We start from the raw sequence: 23,887 nt of genomic DNA on the forward strand, positions 1-23,887 counted from the left end.
AAATTCCCAAAGGAATATCACTCCCCCAAAATGGGATAGTCCATTAATCGCTCATAAGAGCCATATAAGATACAACAAGATGCAAAGTGGCTCCAACACAAACACAAATACATGGTGTGCAACCCAACATGCATAGACTTGATTTCTCAAAAAAAGCAAGTAGGAAGCACAACATATACAAACACATGTTAGGAACAAAAACTAACACATGCAAAGGGGCGGGTAACTTTCAATATAAATGAGTTGAGCACATGTTACCGCAAGGAGGAACATTGATCATATGATAGAAGCAAGATAACCAAGACTTGGCTTGAGATTATATATATAATGAAGATCCCTTAATTCTTCATGATGTAGCCAAGTCTCCAATGCCCTCCAACAAGCACCTATTGATCAAGTTTTGGATTGTTGGTCCCCAACTAAGTTGGGTCCTAAGAGGTTAGTCACAATAGGCTTGGCAACCCAAATGGTTCTTTTCTTGACACCACTTTGAGCACCAACATATTTGGCAAACACATTGCCACCCTCATCCTTACGAAGAGAATAAACATCATCAATGGTGATAGAGTTGGATGAGGTACCAATAGTGCAAAAGGAGGAGATGTGGCCCTTCTCACGGCATATGTAGCAAGTTCTTTTCTTCCCCTTCTTCTCACTAGATTTCTCCACAATGGGAGCATTGGCTTGATTCTTCTTGGGAAGTGGCATTTCTTCAACTTGAGGTTGAATATGAGTTTGAGCTTGAGGCCGCTTCCCTTTTTGCTTCTTCTTCAAAGGGCAAGATCTAACATGATGCCCTTCAATTTTGCACTTGAAGCAAACAATCTTGGTCGGGTCATTGACTTGTAGTTGGCCCTTCTTAATCTTGTTGTTCTTGGACTTGTTCTTGTTGTTGGAGTTGAATCCAAGTCCACTCTTGTCATTGGGGGATTGTTGCACACTCAACATCTTGTCAAGTTTGCATTTCCCTTCATGACTCTTTACCAAGTCGTTCTTCAAAGAAGTGACTTGGGCCTTGAGCTCTTTGATTTCCTCTACATGGTTAGTAATAACACAAGTACTAGAGGAAGTAGAACCTTCATTGTTAGAGCAACAAGGCAAGGAAGATAATTCATCACAAGATTTAGCAATATTATGAGTGGATGGATTACTAGAACTAGCACATGGCAATATAACATTTTGAGTAGTAGTGCTAGTACCCACATGAGGCTCATAAGGTGTTGCCTTAGATATTATAGCCTCATGAGCTAACTTTAGCCTATCATGAGAGGCTAGAAGATCCTCATAGGAGCTAGAAAGCTTTCCATGATTTTCTTCCAATTTCCCATAATTGCTAGTTAGCAATTTAAGTTGAGCCCTTAGCTCAACATTCTCCTTCAAGATAGATGCTTCACAAGAAGTAGAGTTAGTAGCACAAGCATCATTATTAATAGAAATGGGAGAAGGCAAGTTGTCATGATCTTTTAGATAAGAAGCTTTAAGTTGCTCATGCGACTCGGTGAGTTTGGTGAGCGCACTCTCAATAGCCCTTGAGCCCTTTTTGAGTTGCTCAAAATCCTCAAGGAGTTTAGCATTAACAAACACAAGCTTATCATTTTTTAGCTTTAGTTCATTTGCCACCTCAAGAGCTCTATCATGGTTTTCCTTTTCTCTAGACAATTCTAGAGCAACGGTTTCCTCAAGAGCTTCCTTGGTGGTTTGTTCTTCTTCAAGTTCATCCTTTAGAGATGCCACATCATTGGCATACTCTCATTCAAGAGCACCCATTTTATCAATGGTGTTCTCATGCATCCAAATAAGTTTTTGGCTCTCAATAGCGGTACTCAAGATTTCAAAGAAGTGAGTGCTAGCAATTTTATCTTTGCAAAGAACCTTGAATACACTCTTACCCTTATCGCGTAGAGAGACAACCCAATCATCTTCTTCATATTTCTCCTCACCCTTATCCCCACGAGAAATATTAGGTTCCATGGTAGGAGGTACCGTGGAACCCTTGGCCATAAGGCATATATGAGAACCGTGAGATAAAGATGAGGAGTTACTTGAGGCTCCTTTCAAGATCTTGTCTTGACCAATAGAATCTTTGGTTTCCTCTACATTGTTAGCCACACAACAACTAGAGGAAATAGAAGCATTTTTATCATGGCCACAAGACAAATCAAGCATATCATCATGAGATTTATTCAAGCAACTTACACATGATATGCAAGGACTATCAACACAAGCATGTAAATCATTTCTAGAGATAGATGTGTTTAAGTCCGAAGATGAAGCATTGCAATGAGATAGAGATGAAGAATCATCAATAGTAAGCTCAATATCAACATTGCAATTTTCATCACCACTCACCATATCATTACCTTGTGTCTTGACACACTTTGGTGAAGTGGATGAAGATGAGAACTCATCACGGCCGGAAGTGGAAGCAATGCAATCATCCTTAATAATATTGGACACATCATATTTATCTTGAATTTTTGTCCATAACTCATGAGCGCTCCAAAAAGGCAAGTATGGAAAAAGACCTACATCTCGCAAAGCATTCATAAGAACATAAGAAGCTTGAGAATTGAGATATAAATTTTTCTCATCCTCTAAAGATAGATTTTGTGAATCCATAGGAGGAGAAAAACCTATATCTACAATTTTCTCCATATAAGGGTCAATGTCCCGAAAATGACTAAGCATGCAAATTTTCCAAACATCATAATTTGTGCCATCTAATATAAGAGTGTTATCGTGCACTAATCATCTAGCCGACATCTTTACTCTCAAGGCGGTGAAGCCTAAGAATGAGAGACCTTGCTCTGATACCAATTGAAAGGATACGGATGTCGCCTAGAGGGGGGGGGGGGGGTGAATAGGCGATTTAAAACTTTTACGAGATGGGCTTAACAAATGCGGAATAAAACTAGCGTTTACTTTGTCAAGCCCAAAACCTATATACTATGGTTCACCTATGTGCACCAACAACTTATGCTAAGCAATACAAGCAAGTATGTGATAGCAAGATATATATAACTTCAAGCACGATGGCTATCACAAGGTAAAGTGCATAAGTAAAGAGCTCGGGTATAGAGATAACCGAGGCACGCGGGAGACGACGATGTAGCCCAAAGTTCACACTCTTGCGAGTGCTACTCTCCGTTGGAGCGGTGTGGAGGACAAGTCACTCCAAATGCACGAGGGCCACCGTATTCTCCTCGATAATTCCCACCAAGAGGGATGTCCTCGATCCACTATGTAACCTTAGGGAGGTTACCGAACCCGCACAAAGCTTGGGGCTATCTCCACAACTTAATTGGAGGCTCCCAACAATATTGCCACAAAGGCCTTGCCCTTGAAGAATCTCCACAACTAAATTGGAGTCCCCAAGAACACCACTAAGATGCCACAAAGGCCTTGCCCTTGAAGATTCTCCACAACTTAATTGGAGTCCCCAAGAACACCACAAAGATGCCACAAAGGCCTAGAATCCGTCTAGGGTTCCAAGAACCCAAGAGTAACAACCTTCTTTCTTTCACCTCCACGAATCACCGTGGAGAACTCAAACCGATGCACCAAATGCAATGGCAAGAACACCACAAAGATGCTCAAGTCCTTCTCTCTCAAATTCCAACAAAGCTACAAAAGCTATTGGGGGAATAAGAGAGGAAGAACAAAGGAATTCACAAAGAACACCAAGATCAAGATCTAGAGAGTTCCTCACAAAGAGATGGATTTGATTGGTAGAAATATAGATCTAGATCTCCTCTCTCTTTTCCCTCAAATGGGGGCAAGAATCATGGAGGGGTTGAGAGATAGAGCAAGCTTCTCTAGTTCAACAATGGAGGAGAGAGAGAGTGAGAGAAGCCTTGGCCCAAGGAGGAAGAAGGGGGGTATTTATACCCCCCAAGAAAATCGAGCCGTTGGGCAAAACCAGGGCCGGATAATCCGGCCTAAGTAAGGGCCGGATAATCCAGCCTCAGGGACAAAACCAGGATAAAATCCGGCCAAATATCCGGCCCCTGTCCAGAGCTGCTTTTCTTCCGATTTCGAGGGGCCCGGATATTTCCGAAATATCCGGCCCGGATAATCCGCCCCGGATATTTCTGAAAAATCCGGCCAGGCAAAACTGCAGAAACACCAAAACTAAAACAGGCATAACTTTAGCATCCGGACTCCGATTTTGATGATCTTGGGCTTGTTTTGAAGCTAGGAACAAGCTCTACAAGATCATGCAGGAAACCATCATAGTACAACAAGGGAGGATATAAACAAATGATGAAAGGTTTGACCTATCTAAAAAAGATATACCGGAAAAACCTCCAATCTAGAAAATGCAACAAGTTGCCCGTGCAAAAACCATTCTTTATGAACTAGAGCTTGTCATGAGAATAAGCACAAGCTCTAAATCATCACATGGATAAGATCCAAATAACAACCAATAAAGATGATGAATCAAACTCGAAAACGCAACAAGTGATCTATGCGAAATCCGTTTTCGATGAACTAGAGCTTGTCATGAGAATAAGCACAAGCTCTAAAACATCACATGGATAAGGTCCAAATAACAACCAAGAAAGATGATGCAAGGATGCAAAGGTTTGAGCTCTCTCCGAACGATACGACCGAGTTACTCACTCGAGAGCCCTCTTGATAGTACGGCAACTAAACTATAAACCGGTCTCCAACTACACTATGAGACCGGTGAGAAAGAAACCATATCAAGAGCAAACCTTATACTTGCGTATTCCACTTGAGCTTGATGACGACGATCTTGACCTCAACAAGATGGAACGCCTTTCTTGCTTGTGCTTGCTTGACGAAGTCTTGTGGATTGCTCCCCCATAATCCACCATGGGAGAGCGTCTTCTTCGGCGCATCTTCACATAGCCATGACCACCATGTGGATTGCTCCCCCATAATCCACCATGGGAGAGCTTCTTCTTCGGTGCATCTTCACATATCCATGATCACCATATGGATGGCAAGACTCAAGCAAAGGATCTCTTTGAGATGGCTCATCTTGAACTTGCACTTCATTTCTCCATGGCAAGCTTCAAGCTTATGAACTCTTCGAGTTGGCTCATCTTGAACTTTCACTTCATTCTTCATTCGTCATCATATTGATGTCTTGAAGTAACTTGAGGGCTCACTTCATCTTCATCTTCAAGACATACTTGACACTTGATATCCTTCATCAATTTCTTCTTATTGCAACCTTGAAGCCAACAAATGGTTCAAGAATTGCCTATGGACAACTCCTACAAATATAACTCAATGCAAACATTAGTCCATAGGGATTGTCATTAATTACCAAAACCACACATGGGGGCTCCATGCACTTTCACTCTCTTCTCAAGGATCGGTTTCCCTTAATCTTTGCAATTTGTGATGACATAGAGGTGACGGTTGCTTAGGTCCTGTCTGGGGCAGAAGTGAATGTCAGATTGCGTCGCTCGCTGGACCATGTCGGTAGGGTTCAGTGGCAACAATTATGTGATGTGGTAGCTAATGTCCAGCTGTCCCACGACAAGGATAAGGTAGTTGGTCCCTGGAATCTTCGGGGAAGTACTCGGTGAGTTTCATGTATGAAGAGCTTTAGAAGGTACGACGGTGACTCATACTAAGGACTTGTGGAAAGCTGCGGTTCCCCTCAAGATCAAGATCTTTGCTTGGAAACTTGCTCTCGACAAACTGCCTTCTATTATTCATATAGCCATTATGCATGGTCCGTTGGATGGTACTTGTGCTTTGTGTGGGGCCCCGGAAAATGCGGCACACATGTTCTTTTCCTGCTCCCTTAGCAACGTTTGCTTGGAGTGTTTTGCACCAGTTGCTTGGATGCACTTGGAGACCCTCCAATTTCACCAGTTCCATCATATTCTCTCTAGCCTAGCGGGCCTCCCCCGTAGATTACTTTGTTACTGTTTCTTGCACATTCGTGGGCGCTATGGCTCATTCGCAATAAGCTTACTATCGTATCAAAAAGAAAATTCCTAACCATCCCACTGATGTCATCTTTAAAACCATGTTATTCTTGCAGTTGTAGAGTATAAACTCCAAAACTAGCTAGGGACCAGGAGGATCTTTGCTAGATGATTAATGAGCTGCGCGAGCTCTACTCCGCCATGCGTCCAAGTACCGTAAGCTGAAGTCATCGCTCCTGCCATGATGGGGTCATGTGTCTGGAGATGATGTTCTTGAGGTTGCTGGATGTCGGTTTCTTTGAGTTTTGGGTGTATCTCTGCGCCTTGTTGGCTCTATCCCTGTGCTAGTGTGTGTGCGTTTTGGCTAAGCTGTATGCCGTAGCGGTTGTAATAACTATGTTAAACCTCTCTAGGCTTTATTATTTTAAAGTCAGGCTATTAAGCCTTTTATCTAAAAAAAAGGTTGCTCGATGGTTCGATGGTTGTGACGACTTCTGTAGCGGTGCATGAGGTGCTCGCTACGAATCTGCTAGATCGGATGAGCGCTCCTGTTTCTCTTTGCGGGTGTTTCGAGATATGCGATGTCCCCGGTTTCTATTTGATGGAAGGTTTTCGTGTTTTCAAGGAATAAGGTCACGTTGGCACGATTTTCTGTCATTGAACCGTCGATGCAAAGGCTAAGATTATGTCTCCATTTTGACAAAAAAAGAGAAGGAGGGAGTTCTCTCAGTCTGCTCCCCCTATAGAATGCTGATTCAAACTACTCCTGGGCATGGGCAGCCCAGCCCGGACGGCCCGACCCGAAAATCCTGGGCCAGGCTAGGCTCGGGCTTGCATGAAACATGGTTTTGCCTTGGTTCGGGCCGGGCTTGTTGGACCAGGCCAGGTTTTGTCTGTTCAGGTCGGGTTTGGGCCTGGTTTGTAATCCCGAAGGGCGGACCGGGCCAGGCTCGGGCTTGAAAATTTAGGTTCGGGTTTTTGGGCCCGGCCCGGGCCGAAAAATGCCTAGGTGTAATTCAAACCAAGTACCGTATGGAGGCCTGGCTTGATGGTACTGCTGCATCATCCAATACTGAACAGGAACATAAAGTGTGGACAAAATTATGGGCGGTTGATGTTCCATCCAAGGTTAAAATACGGCGTTTGGCTAAGCTGTCGCTACCTACTGCAGATTTGGTACATCACAAAAAAATGTCAACAACAAGTAGGTGCAAATTATGTGAAGCAGAGGATTCATGGAGGCACCAATTGCTCGAGTGCAATATGTCCAGGCGTGTGTGATCTTTGGCTGAACCTGAATTAGTAGAACATATGAATACTAGCTACCATGGAGTCGGGCGCACGAAGGTGGAACTTTACTATGTTGAATCAATGCCTCATGCGCAGTTTGTATCACTAATGGTTACTCTTTTTTTTCGAATGCTAATGGTTACTCTATAGGTGATATGGTTTGCTAGGAGGAAAGGTATTCACGACAATGAATTTCAAAGCCCCCTATCGACTCATCCATTTGTTCAGAGGTTCATCTCTGAAATTGAAGTTGCAGACTCCTCTACAAAGGCAAGACAGCCGGCCAATAACAGGAATTGTCCTTCTGTTGCGGCTTAGATCCCTCCTCCAGTCCTCTAGTAGTTTTTGTCAAGATAAAAGTGGACGGTGCTGTTTTGCAGAGTACTTGTTCAGGTTCAGAAAGTTCTATTTGCAGAGATGATCAAGGAAACTATCTTGGAGCTTCAACAGTTTTGAGCTCGGGAATCACCGCTCCAGCTATACTCTCGAGGTCCTAGCTTGTGGAGAAGCTCTCTCATTAGAGACTGATCTGGGCTGCACAGATGTTATCTTAGCATCAGATTGCAAAGGTGTGCTACAAGATATTCAAAACTGCAGTGGAGGTGCTAATCTGAATATTATTCAGCAGATCAAAGATATGTCGACTGAACTAGCTTCTTTCTCAGTGATCCATGAGGGAGGAGAGAGAAACAGAGATAAGTCTAGATGTCGGAGGCCACCCATGGTTGATCCATCCTCCTGATTCTATTCTGATATCTGTAAACACACTTAATCAATAAAGTCTAGCGTGTTTTTGCTAAAAAAACACTATTTCCCTGTAGCCGGGAATTGTTTTTTCTTCTCATATCTGGTTTCTTGCAACGGCGGACGCATCTGGGTGCCATGGCCTACCCCGAAATTTTGAAAACCTTATTTAGTTATTTGAGTTAATCCTCCCCCGTGACCTAACCTCTCCTCCCGCGCCGGCGGTGCCGCGCCGCGCCGGGGCCCAGCCGCCGGAGCCCTCCCCTCGTCATCCCTAGGGCGCCCCCCTCCCCCGCCGCCGTCGCTGGAAGCGCTGCCGGGCAAAGTCCTGCGGCGTGGCGGCGGCAGCGGCCGTTCCTCTCGCCCCCATGTCCGGAGGGCACGACGGCGGCGGCCGGCCAGACTTCTCCTTCATGCGGAGGCGCAGGGTGGCGACGGCCATGGCGTTGATCTGCATGCGGCGGCGGGGCGACGGCTGTGAAGATCGGGTCCGATCTTGGTCTGTTTGGGCCGGGGCGGGCGTCGATCTGCATGTCGTGCCTCTGCCTCCTCGGCAGTGAGGCGTTTCATGGGAATCTGTCGCGTCATGAGGAAACCTGGGGCAGTAGCCCCGGGCATGGTGGTGGTGGTCATCTTCTTCGTCGGAGGTGGTTGGCCAGGCTGGTAGTCATGTGTGGGGGATCATGGGATCTCACACAGGTCTCCGGCAATGGTGATCTAGTCCGGGGTGTCCTGGCGGCCGGTGAAAACTGAGCCTCGACCTCGGTCTTGGCGGATGATGGCGGCGTCGGTCGACGTCATTACGTTGTCGAAGGCATCATCTTTTCCCGTCTTGGCACTACACTCGGCGAGTTGGGGATGCGCGGCTGCCGGTGAAAACCGTGCTCCGACCTCGGTTGGCGGACGATGGCGACGTGTCGCGTCGCTATCTTCTTGAAGGCATCTTCGTAGCAATCTGCGGTCTCTCACTCGTGCTGCTCCAGTGAAACCCTAGGTCCGGGTCTCCCGGATCGGACGATGGCGGCGCACCCTGCGTCGTTCTACCTCTTGGGGCATTGTTTTTAGAGCAGCTGCTGGATGTTGGCGGATGTCGGTGGAGTGGTATTCATCTACCATATTATTGGCGCGGAGTCTCATTGGCATGGTGATGCAGGGTATCGACGACAGATGCAGGATGATGTATGCGTGCAGGATGGTGGAGCCGTCTGGCGTCATGGTGGCATCGACGGCAGGTCTTGCAAGGTTAATGCGATGATCTCTCTTGAAGATGGAGTCGAGCAAGACGGCGGTAGCAACTTCTGTGGCGTGTGCGTTGGCTTGCGTTGAGAGTCTGCTCGACTGGATGTGCTTCTCATCTGCTATTGGGCGGTTTTGGGAAGGCATTTAGTTTTTTGGATGATGTGAGTTGGTGTATTGTCACCCTCTTCATCCCACTGCACGTATAGTAAGGTTGCTTCGAGTTTGATCTTTTGTATTGTTCTTGTACGGTTTTGTGAATAATCTAATAAAAAGCCATGTGCATCCTCTGGATGCAGAAGCTGGGACGATATTTCCCCATTTCAAAAAAAGTTATTTGAGTTAATATTTTATCATACATGGATAGTGCAAAAATAAAAAGGAAGTCGGGGAATGTGCCCATATGACCAGTTTTTTGGTGCGTCCGCCACTAGTTTATTTAGTATCTTTGCAAGACCAATCTAGTCAGACAAATGCCAACGCAGTTCTTTTAGCAAACAATTAAACTACTGATTTTATTATGAAGAAAAGTATATCGGATCGAACAAAGGGAAATATTGGAAATCTGACCAAAGCCGAAGCCAGGATAAATATATGTTGGCCTTTTTTTAGAGCAACCACATATTTCATTAATAGAAAATCAAGTTACATGAACCAACAAACGCCCAAACTGAAAAACAGACCTGCTGAAAACTTTGCATTTAGAACCCTAAAAGATAGAAAAATATAGAACTATCCCCAGGGTTTCCTGGGTTTCCTGCACTCGCCGAAACTAGCGGCCGCCACCAAACTCCAACGCCGCCTAGGCAAACGTTTGTGGAGACACCGAGCCTCCATCATTGCCGGATCCAAAGAAGCATCATCACCAACGAGGCTTTATGAGTCGATGCCGGTGGATGTCCTCATGCTTCCTTTAATCAAGACCCACCGCATCCCATCGACGAAGTCGGGGAACAACGAAAGATCCACCACTTCCGGCTCCAGAGCATCCACCTCGTCCCGATCTCCAGCGGCATCATGGACAATGATGAACGCCAGCGACACATCGAGAAACAGATCTCGCCAGATCCGAAGAATGACGAGAATACCAAGATGCCGATCTGAAGAATTGAAAAGCACGCGTTGTCATCAACTCCAAGACGTCTCTGTGAAGGTCGCTGACGGTGTGGGAGTAGAGTGGAGGCAGATTTATTCGCCTAGACGCTGCTCTCACCACCATAATGACACACAACAACAGACAAGCCCTAACGCTAACTACAAAATGGAGGGACGAGGTCCCCCTCCCTCCTGCCACCGGAGTGCAAGAAAGGAGAGGAAACCAATGTTTTGGCCGGTGGAGACAGGAGGGAGATGGGCAGCCGCCGCATAGGACAGAGAACAAGTGGACACACGCATTAAACCGATCAACCTTAATATGCGGCGTGGCACAAACCACTTATACACTTCACAACACATATCTCACGTGTGATGGGAGAAGAGAAAGGCAACAAGTAAACATAAGAAGGGCAAATACATGTATATGAATAAAGAGGGGCGGGGGGCAACAATTTTAGTGCAAAAATCATGACCCAACAAAAAGTTTGAATTATTAGAAAGGGCTAGTACAATCCACTTATACACTTCATAACATTCACTAAGAGCACGCAAACATAGCATAGTGAAACCGTTTTTTCAAACCGCTCTCCAATGTCAATGCACGGTGCGTGAGAGGCCACCGAAGACAAAGGGAGGCCTTGACAAGGGATGATAGTCTGGTGGCTAGGGTTTCGTGTCTCGCGAGTCTGCCATGCAAATTCTAAGTTCTAAATAGCACCACTGGACATTGTTCCACAATGGTTGGGAAGATGCTTTACAAGATGAAAGTAACGTCGAGTAATTTAGATCCATAAGAATTATCGGTTTTGCTTGCATTTCTTTGAATTACGGTTGCGCTTTTCTAAGGGGACTGAGACATAAGGTCAATTGAGACGTAGACAAACCCAAGCATTATAGGGAAAGAAAAGGCAAATAATTTGTTCCAAAAGAGAAAACAGGTTGAAAGTGATATTTTATTGCGAAAAGAAAATAATAATTTCAATATATGCAAGAATGGTGAATCAACACCAGCTCTTATTTCAAATGACCACCACTTCCCCAAGTGCAAACACATCAAGCAAGGTGAAAAAAAAGGTATGTCGAATGAACTTTTTTTTCAAAAAAAAGCAAGGGATCATCCTTCCGACCTTCGGTACACAAAAGACACCGCAAGTTACGCCAACATGAACAACTTTACACTGTTTTCACCAGATCCCATGAAATAACCTGTAGTAGCTGCTAGCACCACCACCGGCGCCGGAGCTCCAACACCTTACCATTGTCGCCCGTGCGCCCTCTTATTGCCGCTAGCTACTGCTTACTTAAGTAGTACGTGTTCCAACTGCTGCTACAGTATTATACATCACCACAACCTAGCTATACAACAACAAGAACAATGGTAATCGAGCACTAAACATGCACGCATGGACGACGACGGGCAGTGCTTTGCAGCATGCATGAACGGCCGGCGGCGCCGGCGCGGCGAGAGGCTACCTACCAAATGAAGCTCATCTCAGCGTTGGCGCGTGCGTCGTCGTCGTCGTCGCGGGAGGGGGAGTGGACGTGGCGGCCCTCGTAGGTGGTGATCACCATGCGCGGGTCCTCCGCCAGCCGCTCCACGCGCTTCTTCACCCGGCACTTGTCCTGCGTACACCGGTAGTAGCTCCTGCACACATTTCCACACAGCAGCAGTTCCCGTCAGCTCAATTTTCAGTTCTGCATGATGTAGTACCGCGAATATTTAGCTGCCAGTGAATATTCAGAGAGCTGTAGACACGTAGGAGGTGCAGTACACTGATGCTGGGAAAAAAAATTTCTCAATCATAGTGACAACACATCGACATGGAAAGAAAATGATATATTTAGATGATAGAATATTTCCAGGCTACTCAGGTACTGGCATCATTCCCCTCATCTCACCCCAAGGGCAAGAATGGATGGGGGCATAGATTCAGAAAGATGTGGTAATAATTGCAGGCCGGGGTACAAAAAACTTGGGCCCTTTGCAAAGCTCAAATCCACCCTTTCATCATCATCATCATCCTCCCATGGCCCCTTTACCACACAGTGGAGAGATTCCTTCCTCCCACGGCCAGTCAGATCAAAACACGTAAATACCACATAAAATAAGCATTCGAAATCATTTGGCATGCTGTGTATATGAATGATCCTACGATCGATTGGATGGTTCAGGATTTTTCCAGAGATCGTTGAGTTTTTGGGACAGGATAATGTGTATGTCGTTTCCTAGTTAAGCTATCACAGTTACCTTAGCAGAAGCTAGGGAGATTCCCTGAAATGAATGAACACATAAGAAAAATGGAAAAGAAGAAGGATGATTGCGAGGATCTGCCAGTTGATTGGAAATGCCATGATGCTACCGTGGTGTGTGAGCCAGAGATCGATCGATCGACCAGAGGGTCGGGTTGGGTCTCTCAATGGCATCATTGCACGGGGCTAATCAGATTGGACTGGATGCTGTCGATCCGGTGCTAGCTGTGGGTCAATGCTTTCGCACTGCCTCTGCCTGCTATGATCACCACACCACACATGCATACTGATCGATAGATTTTGATAGATTCATACACGCATATGTATACTACACGTATCCCTTACCAAAAAATACTACACGTGTCGTATAGAGTTTAGACTATACACACCCAGAGAAGACATATAGACAGGATTAATCTCTGCTAACAAAATATCTTACAGTATGTTAAAAAAAAACCAAACGATCCAACAGGGGATCGAATTTCATTATCAGCGAGATAATGAAACCATGTTCAGGTAGCTTACACGAACAGAAAAACAGAAGGGAAAGCGCCGCCCTACTGCTAAACAGTATGTTTTCAGATTACCCGCCTTATTAGCTATTTTTATGACAGAAAATGGCCGGCTTAGTTTGTTTGTTCTGACGTATAGCTGTGTTGCATTCGTCCCACACATATGGCTGAGTGGACGTTAGTGGAACTATTAGATGGTGCGATGAGCATTCGACCTACTGGTAGTTACGACACGACTTCTTCTGACTACACGAACGGCCAGGGGCTCTCTAAGTTGGACGTCATGAATAGAGACTAGTCGATGGAAGAACACAAAGAAGGGAAACAAGGTTATGATCTTCTCTGATCTAATCCAGTTGAGACATGTAAACAAAGAACTAGCTTAGAATATGTAGCAAGCGCGACCTAGTAAATTAACAATGGAATAGGAGCATGTTTTGTGCCTTGTGTATGAGTAGCTAGCTAGCTAGCTAACTAGATATAACGTGCTAATTAACTTGTGTTGATAAGCATTAGGGTTCAGTTTAGGAGGTGTAGAGAGTTAGAGTAGCGACAACAAGAGGACCAGACATAACAAAGCCATCTTTGGACCAGCTAGCTTTGCAAACACTTTGCCAAGCTTTTGTGATCCAATGACTGGAACTTTAGGAAAAGTTAACTACTGTATAGTAGGAGCGTACAATGATTAATTTGTGAGAATGTTTGCTGTGGTTTGCTGTGAGCCAAAGTGCACAAGCTACGTATAGAGTGAGTTTTTAGTTTCTGCATGTCAGAAGTCTCTCGGCTTTTCATGCAAGTTTTGTCATGTTAAATTTTCATAACATTCACTTAATTATGACAATCCAAACCATAATGACATAAACAATTCAATTACATTAAATGTGATAAAATCCTGTTTTATCGAACAATTTATACCAACATTCGTGGAATACACTTCAATCAATATAATAAGATACCATTGGCCTTATTCGTATTAAGAACATAAAATTTATTCAGCACTCATTATATAAAAATTGTATTCGACACCATTTTTTTACATTTACTAGTTCTCTAGAAAAAAATGAAATTATGTTATACTCCCTCCATTCCATTCAAATTTGAATTAAAACCATGACAAAAAATATGAATGGAGGGAGTATTTATACTTTATCCATATGTAACCCTTGATATATAATGATCTTTTTGCTGCGAGATCAAGCAAAAAATGTAGTTTCCATAAACACTAGAGAAGAATAATAAACAATACTCATATACTCCTTCAATTCCGAATTAGTTGACAAAATATTTTTTTCAAAATGAGAGAACCTACAAACTGAAACGCGCCTATATGTGTATCTAGACCAAATTTGACCTAAGGTTTTTCTCAAAAAAAAAAAAATTGACCTAAGGTGCGATAACTACTACAACTTGGAACACATGGAGAGTATCTTAAAAATATACTCCCACCATTGAGATGCATGCTAAGCTTAAATGGTAAAAGTTAGCGAATATGGTGAATATTCTTCTTTATATGTGAAATCCTACAACTTGCTTGTCTAGACACCCTAGAGTTTGTATCTTCATGCAAACAAGGAAGCATGCCGAAGAAACTAAACATGAATTCACTAACTCATCAAAGCCTCCAGTTCACAACTGAGGATTATTTAGTGGGTAAAATGGATTCGTAAATAGGATGATAGGACATTCAGAACATTTGTATCCAATGATCTCAAATCAAGCATTGAATAGATGTTAGATTACCCAAAACTAATTGGCTTAACTTCCTAGTTTGGTGTCAATGATCAAATTAACATAGTGCCAGTTAACTAGTTATTGCATTATGATGAGCATATCGAATGACGATCTCATCAATATCTTGATGCTCTGTATGTTCAATCGCCTATATGCGTGAGCAAGCGTGAGCGGGCATGATTAATCAACAACGAAAACTGTGCACAATGATACATGAAGAAAGCTACCTCTTAACCTCGTCTACATTAGGTTAACCCTAGCAAGGGATTTATCTCTCCCTAGCAGAAAGAGTAAAAAAATGGAGGCGAAAGTATTTTTATGAATCTAGAGGCCATAGTATTTCACCTTCAGTTCCTTAGAATTTCATCTCGTGTTAGTGTCCTTTGATGTAACACTGACAATATGGAATAACCATACACCGAATCTTTCATAAAGCAGTTTAAAAAGGTGCTCATTGCAAATGTTTGGAAATTATAGGTGTTTCCAAGTTATAAGAACAGCCAAGAACTGTACTTCTTAAGAACATTTCTGGCTTATACATAAAATGGTCTGGTACTAAACATGCATGTGTATGCTTGAAATAATACACTGTTAGCGAATTGAAATCTAAATCCATACTGATTATATACGGTAGTAACCAAGACACTAAGCAGATGTATTTCCTTATTAACTACTAGTAATTAACCCTAGTTTTTCTTAGAAAATATAGCCATAGTTAATCAAGTTGTGGCTTGTGACTTGTGAATTTGTGATGAGTTTATCTCACCATTCACCGAATTGGACAAGGTATATATTGCAAGGGAATTACCAATCGCGCGCCTGATCATAAAATCGTACACACACATATATACATATAGCGTCATATATATGCATCACGTACGTACCGTGGGTGCTGCGTGTTCTTGACGACTTTCTGGCCGTACTTGCGCCACTTGTAGCCGTCGTCGAGCACATCGACGTCGCTCATCGTCTTGAAGCAGAACCTCGGCTCCCTCACCTTCCGCCGCGCCTTCGCCCCTGCCGATTTCTTCATCCTCACCGCACCGACCCCCATCCCCGCCGCTGCCAGCGACCCATGCAACCGGCCACCGGCTCCACTTCCTCCCGACGCCAAGCCGCCCACCATCGGGCCCTTTCCAGCCTGCCTTTCTAGCTCGCCTTCCTCGCAAGACCTAATTAGCAAAAGAAGCAAGACATGTCACAAGTCACAACTCAGGCATCACACATGTAGCTAGAGAGAGAGAGAAGAGAGTGAGGGAGATCAGTAAATTACCATGGATGTGGAGGGGATGACCTCGGAGGATGGAGAGCTCCGGGCGGTGCATGGGGGCGGTACATGGTGGGAGCGGCGGGGATTGTGGAGGTGGAGGTGGTGGTTGGGTGGTCTAGAACGAGGGGGCTGAAACCTAGGAGGGCATGGTGGTTGGAGAGAGCACCACCGCTGGAAGGAGGATCGGAGGGTTGGAAGCAGAAGTTTATGGCGGCCGGCGTGGAGTCGCCAGCCATGCCGCCGCCGGCCGCGCAGGCTGCTTGCCCGTGGGCCATCGCCATCGCCGCCCTCCCTGGTGATGGGAACATCGGTCTCTCCATCTGTGCCCCTCTCTCTCTCTCTCTAGCTCTAGTTTTCCCAAGTGTTTGCTTGTGTTGTGGTAATGTGTGATTGTGTGGCCGTGTAGGAAGTTTGGAGGGACCGAGGAATAAGTTGGTGAAAGCTCTGTCAAGAGAGTTTATCATCTTATCCCAACTCCCAATCACCATTTTTCTACCGCAGTTAACATCATGTCAAATTATATATGGACTGTCACGGCTAATTCGTGCGCGACCCAATGGTTTTTTGATGAGTGGCGTCGAATTTTTTTAAAGGAAAATTTCCATCCCACCGTCAGTTTAGGAAATCGGAAGGATCATGGCGGGTCGCGCGTGGATCAGATTCCTCACGTTCCCGCGAGAAGAATCCCGTTTGTTTTATGGTAATTAGTTTTGGCTACATCTAAAAAAAATAGGTTGGCTAGGCATCTGGCGCCAGTAAAAATAGAAAAACATTATCGATGATAAAAAATAAACCACAAGGTTAAGCTAGTTGATTGTAGTACAAACAAACCCAAAAGTAATAAAAATTACAATCAGATCTTCGGACCACCTAGCGACGACTGCAGACACTGACATGAGCCGAAGGCGCGTCGCCGTCCTCACCCCTTCATCACGGAGCCAAGCAAAGCTTGTCATATTAAAATTTATTGTAGTAGACAAACAGGAAGTCGTCATGCTAAGCCTCAAAAGACCAGCACCAGAGCAGCAACCGTCGTTAAAAATAACAACCGTAGATCGGAAAAGACTGACCTAAAACCATACTAACGAAAGCATTACTGATTCACCGTAGCAAACCATCAAATTATATCATATTTTAACGAGACTAATCTTTTTTTGCGACTAATCTGAATTAGAGTTCTCCCACACTTGGCCATGTTCTACACGGCCGGGAGTCCCATTTATCTCACGTGCTACTTCGTTGCGTGTACGCAGCCTGAGCCAGGGAAGAGGAGAAAACATGACACCCGTATCCCAAATAGATTCACGGGTCAAATCTGTTTGAAACGCATCACCTCTCGACCCGGGCCGGCCGGCCATCAGCGACCGGTGGTGCAACCTTTGGACCCAAAGCTCTCTGTCTGAGTCTGCTTGGCGATCCCAAACAACTCTACATTTCCCCTTTCGCGTCCGAAAAGCTCACCCTGCCAGCTACTCGATCCTCAGCTTGGCAATCGATGGCAAAGTTTCTGATGACCTGATGCAAAAGGCCGGCTCCCCTTTTGTAAAGCCACCAAACATTATTCTCGCTCTTTTGGACTCATGTGATTCACATCTTTTTTGTACTCTCAACGCATTCCCGGCAGCATCGTATGTACATGTATCTTAGTTGCACTTGCACAATACACATTTACAAAAAACACATAGGGAGGGCCCTATTTGGATTTTATACACCATGCATGAATTGTCCAATAAAGAAGACGCTTAATTCGTTGTGTTCAAAAAAAAAAGACGCTTCGTGTGACATGGCACTCTTGTTCCTGTAGGCTGTTCTTAGGACAGCTCCTAATGCCTTCACCCACTACGGGGAAGACGCCGTGGGCCGACGGCCCCGCACCGTCGGCACAGGTAAGCTCACCGTCGGCACCGTCTCTGCCGACGGTCACCGTCGGCGTACCGGCGTCGGCACAGATGGCGTCGGGGTTCGCGCGGGCACCGTCGGCGTAGCACGACACCGTCGGCACAGGCGTACGCCGACGGCTGGACGGTGGCCGTCGGCCTGCCCATCGTCGGCACACTCATCTCGCCGTCACGCCGCTGCCGGCAACGTGCCCCCTTGTGCCGACGGTGTCACGGTCGGCACAGCTTTCATTTTTTTTCCCGAACCGGCGGGAAATCGTTCGATTTGAACTGGAAAAACGCAGCCGGGCTGACTGTGCCGACGGTGTCACCGTCGGCACGTACCTGCCATTTGGCACAGCTACGGGCTCGTGCCGACGGTGACACCGTCGGCACAGCCAGGTCGATTTTTACGATTTTTGCCAATTTGGCCTCGTTTGCTCGGAAAATCGCAGAAAATGCACATATTATAGGATTGAATATGCGTAACATATATATCACCATATAGCACACAGATATCACCGTATAGCACCAAATCTCACAAATATAGCATCAAATCTCACAAATAGCACAAATATAGCATACAAGACCATGGTACATACACCGGATCCACTACAAAGATGGAGCGTGTCATCATGTGCTAGTACAATGTAGAAACTATGGTGGTGCACCACCCGAGTGACGATCTAGCTACGTACGATCTAGCTCGAGTGGGTGAAGTGAGGCCGCTGTATCTCGACGGTGCTCGGGGAGGTAGAACCACGACGAGAGCCACGGAACCAGAAAAATGCCGAGGTTCGGCGAAGCACCAGGAGAATGGCGACCGGGTGCATCGGCGTACCACAAGGAGTGTCGTTCCCGGATTCTCCCAATCCCTACATGTTGGAGGGAGTTAGCAACTTAGCCATGTCACACCAAGTTAGCAACTTAGCCAAGTTAGCAACTTACCGGGGTCAACCGACGCCGACGCTTGTACATGATATAGAACTCCTCCTTGGACGGGAACACCGGCGTCGGCCCCGGATGAGGTGGCTCGGGAGTGGTTCCTCTCGCACTCCGGTCATCATGAACCGAGTGAAACTGCAAGAAACGGGAGAGATAGCTCAGATTCAAACATGGGGACTTATGATGTTTTGCAACCATAGAGATTGAAACTTACCGCCATCTCGGTTGCTCGTCCACCGGACATAGGCATCTTTCACAAGGTCATGCTCCTTAACCTTCTCGAGATACTCCTCGTAAGCTACCGCATAGGCCTCCTCGAGCTGAGTCTACAATTTCAGAAATAATGCGTCTCATCAACATAGCCATTCAGGAACAAGAGTCAAAACAGAGGATGAAAGTGTGGATGACTTACATCAACCTCTACCCGAGAACGGCATGTAGTCCGCGAGGAGGTAGCGTAGCTGCCGGAGGGGAGGGTAGCCTTGATCTGCGTGAAGTTCCTCTGAGGCTTGAAACCCCCAGCAAGGCAGGCAGGACGTCCATGCGGCTGGCCGGACCCCGCCGCATCATCGCCACCTCGTCGACCGGCTCGGTCATAGGGTCCTCCACCTCTGGATGGAGCTTGGCGTACTCCTCGCAGTACCTTTCCTTGTTCTCTTTGGCCTTGCCGTAGTACATCTCGTGCGCGGGCCGAGGCTCGTTCGGACCGGGCGTCACCAGCTTCATGTGCGTCCACGCTTCCATCTCACCAAGTTCCCTCCCGAGCTTCTTCCCTGCATCACAAAACAAATGTTATGCATATCATCGAAAATCAAAAATGCAGCTTGTTCCATTTTTATATGTACCGTACGCTCCCGATAGCGATCGGTGCTGCTGCTCCCGCAGTGTGTGTTCCCTGAGAACCACGGTTGGCCTTGTTCCGGTCGCTCACGGCCTTGAAATCGGGGTTTTCGCCGACCCAATTCTTGACCAACTCCATGAAGGCGGCCCTCTTATTATTATCAGCCCAATGTGGTACAACCTGCAAAATCAAAACTCATTTGAAGAACAAACAATATAGTTGCAAGTTAGCCGCGGTACATAGAATCGCATTGACAATTACTTACCGACATGAACTCATCTATCGTCATAGCCGGGGCGAGTCCCTGCACAATCTCAGGCTTTGTGTACCGACGCCTGCTCGGCATAGAAGTGGCCGATGCACGTGATCCTCTCGGTTGTACCACCGCTGCCGTGTCAACTTCCGACACATGTTACGGAGCACCACGTCCGCCCTATCCTTATGCTCGGTCGCCACCCTATAATTGCGCTGCAATCAAGCATAACGTAAAGTGTGAGAGGCATGAGTTATCACGGTGGGGTTATCAACTACATATGAACGAAACCCAAAGAGTATGCATTACGTACCCAAAACTTCTTGATCACGGCGTCGGCGGCGGAAGCAAAGCCAGGGTAAGGCGCTATCTCATAGTCTTCCCAAGTGTAGGCTAGCTTGGCCTCGCCCCAAGGATCGGAGTGTACATCCCCGGCCGTACTTCCTAATAGCCGCTCCAATCACACTCCCCGGCACGCGGACATTCTTCCCCGTGTATGTGAAATTCCTGCACAATTATCAAACATTAGAAAATGCTAAGTGTCATAACGAAAATGAAATCACCTTACTACTTACTCTATCCGTCCTGGGACAAGGAGCCACTTCTCATCCTCCGTAGCAGGTTCCTTACTCTCATCGGGAACCTGCGCTTCCCCACGAATCCGCAACTTCTTCGGAGCCATCTCCGTCGAAGCCTCCTCGTCCCTAGACTCCTCCTCCTCCTCCCTAGTGTCCTCCTCCTCCTCCCTAGTGTCCTCCTCCTCGTCCAGCGACTGTGAAGCCATCGAGCCGTGGCAGGGAATGTCAGCTAGAAGGAGCTGTGCATTCCCCCCTCGTCCTCCAGCTCGTCCTCCCCCTCGTCCTCCAGCTCGTCCTCCCCCTCGTCCTCCAGCTCGTCCTCCCCCTCGTCCTCCCCGTCCTCCGTCTGCGTCTTCGTAATGCCGGGTGGGAATAATGGGTCTTGCACTCCGTCTGGAAGCACCCGGCCCTGGCTTCCGCTGATGCATCTGATCAAGCAAGGAGCTCGATGATGCCTTCCGTCCGCTCATATTGGGCAATTACCTGCATAAGAAAAAGAGAAAATAATTAATAAGCATGTTGAAAATTAATAAGCATAATGACAAATATAGGTACTAAGCATAATGAAAAATGTAGGTATTAAGCATAATGACAAATGTATGTATTAAGCATAATGATAATGTAGGTACTAAGCATAATGACAAATGTATGTATTAAGCATAATGATAATGTAGGTACTAAGCATAAAAGACCCTCACCATTCATCACCACTCTCATCTCTAGGCATTGGGTTCTCAGCCTCACTATCAAAATCAGTATCATATGAGTATTCATGGTCGGCATTGGGTTCGGTTGAGTCTCGACAATGTTGTCTTTGCTCGCATGGCGCTTGGTGAGCATAGCTATGTCCTTCGAGGTCCACCACGGTCTCACCACGCATTTGTACATCGTTGTGGAGATCCTGAAGACCTATGTCTATTTGAAGAGCCCCGAACTGCTCTTCCTCTTGATAGAAAATTCCCTCATATGTTACCGGGTCAATGTTGTTGTAATCGTCCTCGGAGGGGATGGGTAGCTTACCAAGTGGCGATACCGGAACACGACTTCCCAGCCCATGAGTTCCTCATTCTGACATGGGTAGGACAAATAATAAACTTGCTTGGTTTGGTGAGCCACAACATAGACGTCGGATCCGCTGTAGGTGGTTGTAGGCCTAACTTCAACTAAACCAATGGAAGGGGTGCTTCTCATTCCACCGTGTGGGTCAAACCAGTGGCATTTGAACACAAAGAGCTTGAGTTCTATGTTTGCGTTGTTGAACGTCAACTCGTATACCTTTTGTAACCTTCCATAGTAATCAAGATCATCGGCTCCGCGGGTGTAGACCCCAGTATTTATTGTTTTTGCATTAGGCCGGTTCTTCTGGTGAAACTCCGTATGGAAGCGATACCCATTTACATCATACTTCTCATGCGTATGGACTCTACGGTTAAAACCACAGGGAAACGCATCTCAACTCATCTGTCATCTCAACGTTGGGATCAGCTCCCTACAAGTTCAGTTCAGATTATTTTGTGCATTAGTTACGTGTAATAAGACAAGTCACGGATTGCAAAGTAAGAGGAACATTTGAGAAATTACTTTTTCATGGAACCAGTTCACGAAGCTTTTATTTAAGGGCGGGGCACCCTCTTTCAGAAGAGTGTACCACCGCGTGGGAGTGGGACCATTTCTTCTGACCACATTTCATCATGGAATTGGCTGAAAGGAGAAAATACGTATTAGACCAAAACCAAGTTACTGGTTGCAAAGTATTTGGTTCATCATTTTACCTCATGAAATCGACCACTTCCTCCATGTTCATAAGCACGTAAAGCATTATGCAATCCTTCTCTTCTGGCGAAATGTTCTCCACTTTTGAGGCACCGGCCTTGCCACCGGGATATTTGAAGAGCAAGAGCTTTGGGTCACGGTTGGGCTCATCGGAATTGTACCGAGCGACCGGGTTATGCTTAGTGGGCACATCATTGGCATAGTACATTGTCGTGGCGTCTGCCATCTCATGGAGGAGAGTTGCCTCAGCTATGCATGCTTCAATCTTATTTTTGTTTCCACATTTGTACCGAATATATTTGAACTCCCTCTCAATACAAAACTGCCAACGATATCGCAACGGTCCCCCAAGAGTGCCTCGTTGGCGAGATGCACGATGAGATGTAACATCGGAGTGAAGAAGCCTGGGGGAATATCATCTCTAACTTGCATAGCATGTCCGGCACTTGCTGCTGCAGCTTCTCAATCACCTCGGTACATATCTGCTTAGCAATGCACCGTGCGGAAAAAATGCCTCACCTCCGCAAGCACTCGCGGACATGATCGGGAGATACCCTCGAAGCATCACCGGCATCAGCCGCTCAATCCATATATGATAGTCGTGACTCTTGAGCCCGTTTATTTTTCCTGTAGCAAGATTGACTCCCTTACTCATATTCGAACAATAACCATCAGGGAACATCACGTCATATTTGAGCCACGTAAATGCCTCCTTCTTGTCGGCGCTATCAAGACAGTACTTGGCATGCGGCTTTAACCAACCTTTTCGATTGCCCTCAGGAGGCTGCATGTGTAGAGCCACCATGTCACATATCTCCTCAATATCGACTCTAGCTGAAACATTATCCCTTGACTTGCCTGGTATGTTGCAGCAGGTGTTAAGGAATGCCTCCCCACAATTCTTTTCGGTGTGCATCATATCGATATTATGGGGAAGTTCAAGGTCCTTGTAATACTCGAGCTCTGTTATGCCTGCTATGTGAGTCCAGTTGTGCGTTTTACCATATCCCTCAAATTGGTGGCCGGGTTCCTTACTAGGCTGGAGAGCACGTAGCTCAGCATCAACAGTTGCACCATTGAACTTTGGTATTTCTTTATGTTCAAGCACAACTACGCCTTTCGTGAAGTTTTTCTTGTCAGATCTGAACCGATGCCCCGGACCGAGGAACTTGCGGTGTTTGTCAAAGGCAACATATTTGTGTCCAGCTTTTAGGTGCCTGAATTCTAGTTCGTGCTCGCACACTGGGCATGGAAACTTACCAGCTGTACTATGCCCACAGAATAGGGCGTACCGGGTAGGTCATGCATCGAATAGTGGAACCAAACTTTCATGATGAAGTTTCTCTTTGAGGCTCGGGCGTAGGTCAATGTACCGTGATGCCACGAGTGGTGCAAATCATCCACAAGTGGTTGCATTAAGACACTCAATTTCTTCCCGGGATATTCAGGCCCTGGAAGGATCATCGACAAGAATATGTTCTTCCTTTGCATTACGACTCCGGGAGGGAGATTGAGCGGAATAACAAACACGGGCCAGCAGCTGTACGCGGCAGTCGACATACCATATGGGTTGAATCCAT

The 23,887-nt window shown here is 46.0% G+C and overlaps 1 protein-coding gene and 1 long non-coding RNA gene across 2 annotated transcripts; both read right to left on the reverse strand.

The window, feature by feature from the left end:
- Positions 1–11,380: 11,380 nt before the first annotated feature.
- LOC127341622 (uncharacterized) lies at positions 11,381–16,477 on the reverse strand. Its single transcript, XM_051367489.2, has 3 exons — positions 16,044–16,477; positions 15,655–15,942; positions 11,381–11,922 (listed from the first exon to the last, which is right to left on the reverse strand). The coding sequence occupies exons 1-3, from the start codon at positions 16,358–16,360 to the stop codon at positions 11,751–11,753; spliced, it is 777 nt and encodes a 258-aa protein (XP_051223449.1). The 5' UTR covers positions 16,361–16,477; the 3' UTR covers positions 11,381–11,750.
- On the reverse strand, positions 13,959–15,501 carry LOC139838429 (uncharacterized). The gene is made up of 2 exons (XR_011754968.1): positions 14,423–15,501; positions 13,959–14,390 (listed from the first exon to the last, which is right to left on the reverse strand). It is a non-coding gene; the product is annotated as an uncharacterized lncRNA (long non-coding RNA).
- Positions 16,478–23,887: the final 7,410 nt, after the last annotated feature.

The sequence above is a fragment of the Lolium perenne genome, chromosome 3, assembly GCF_019359855.2.
Source record: "Lolium perenne isolate Kyuss_39 chromosome 3, Kyuss_2.0, whole genome shotgun sequence".
Classification (NCBI taxonomy): Eukaryota; Viridiplantae; Streptophyta; class Magnoliopsida; order Poales; family Poaceae; genus Lolium; species Lolium perenne.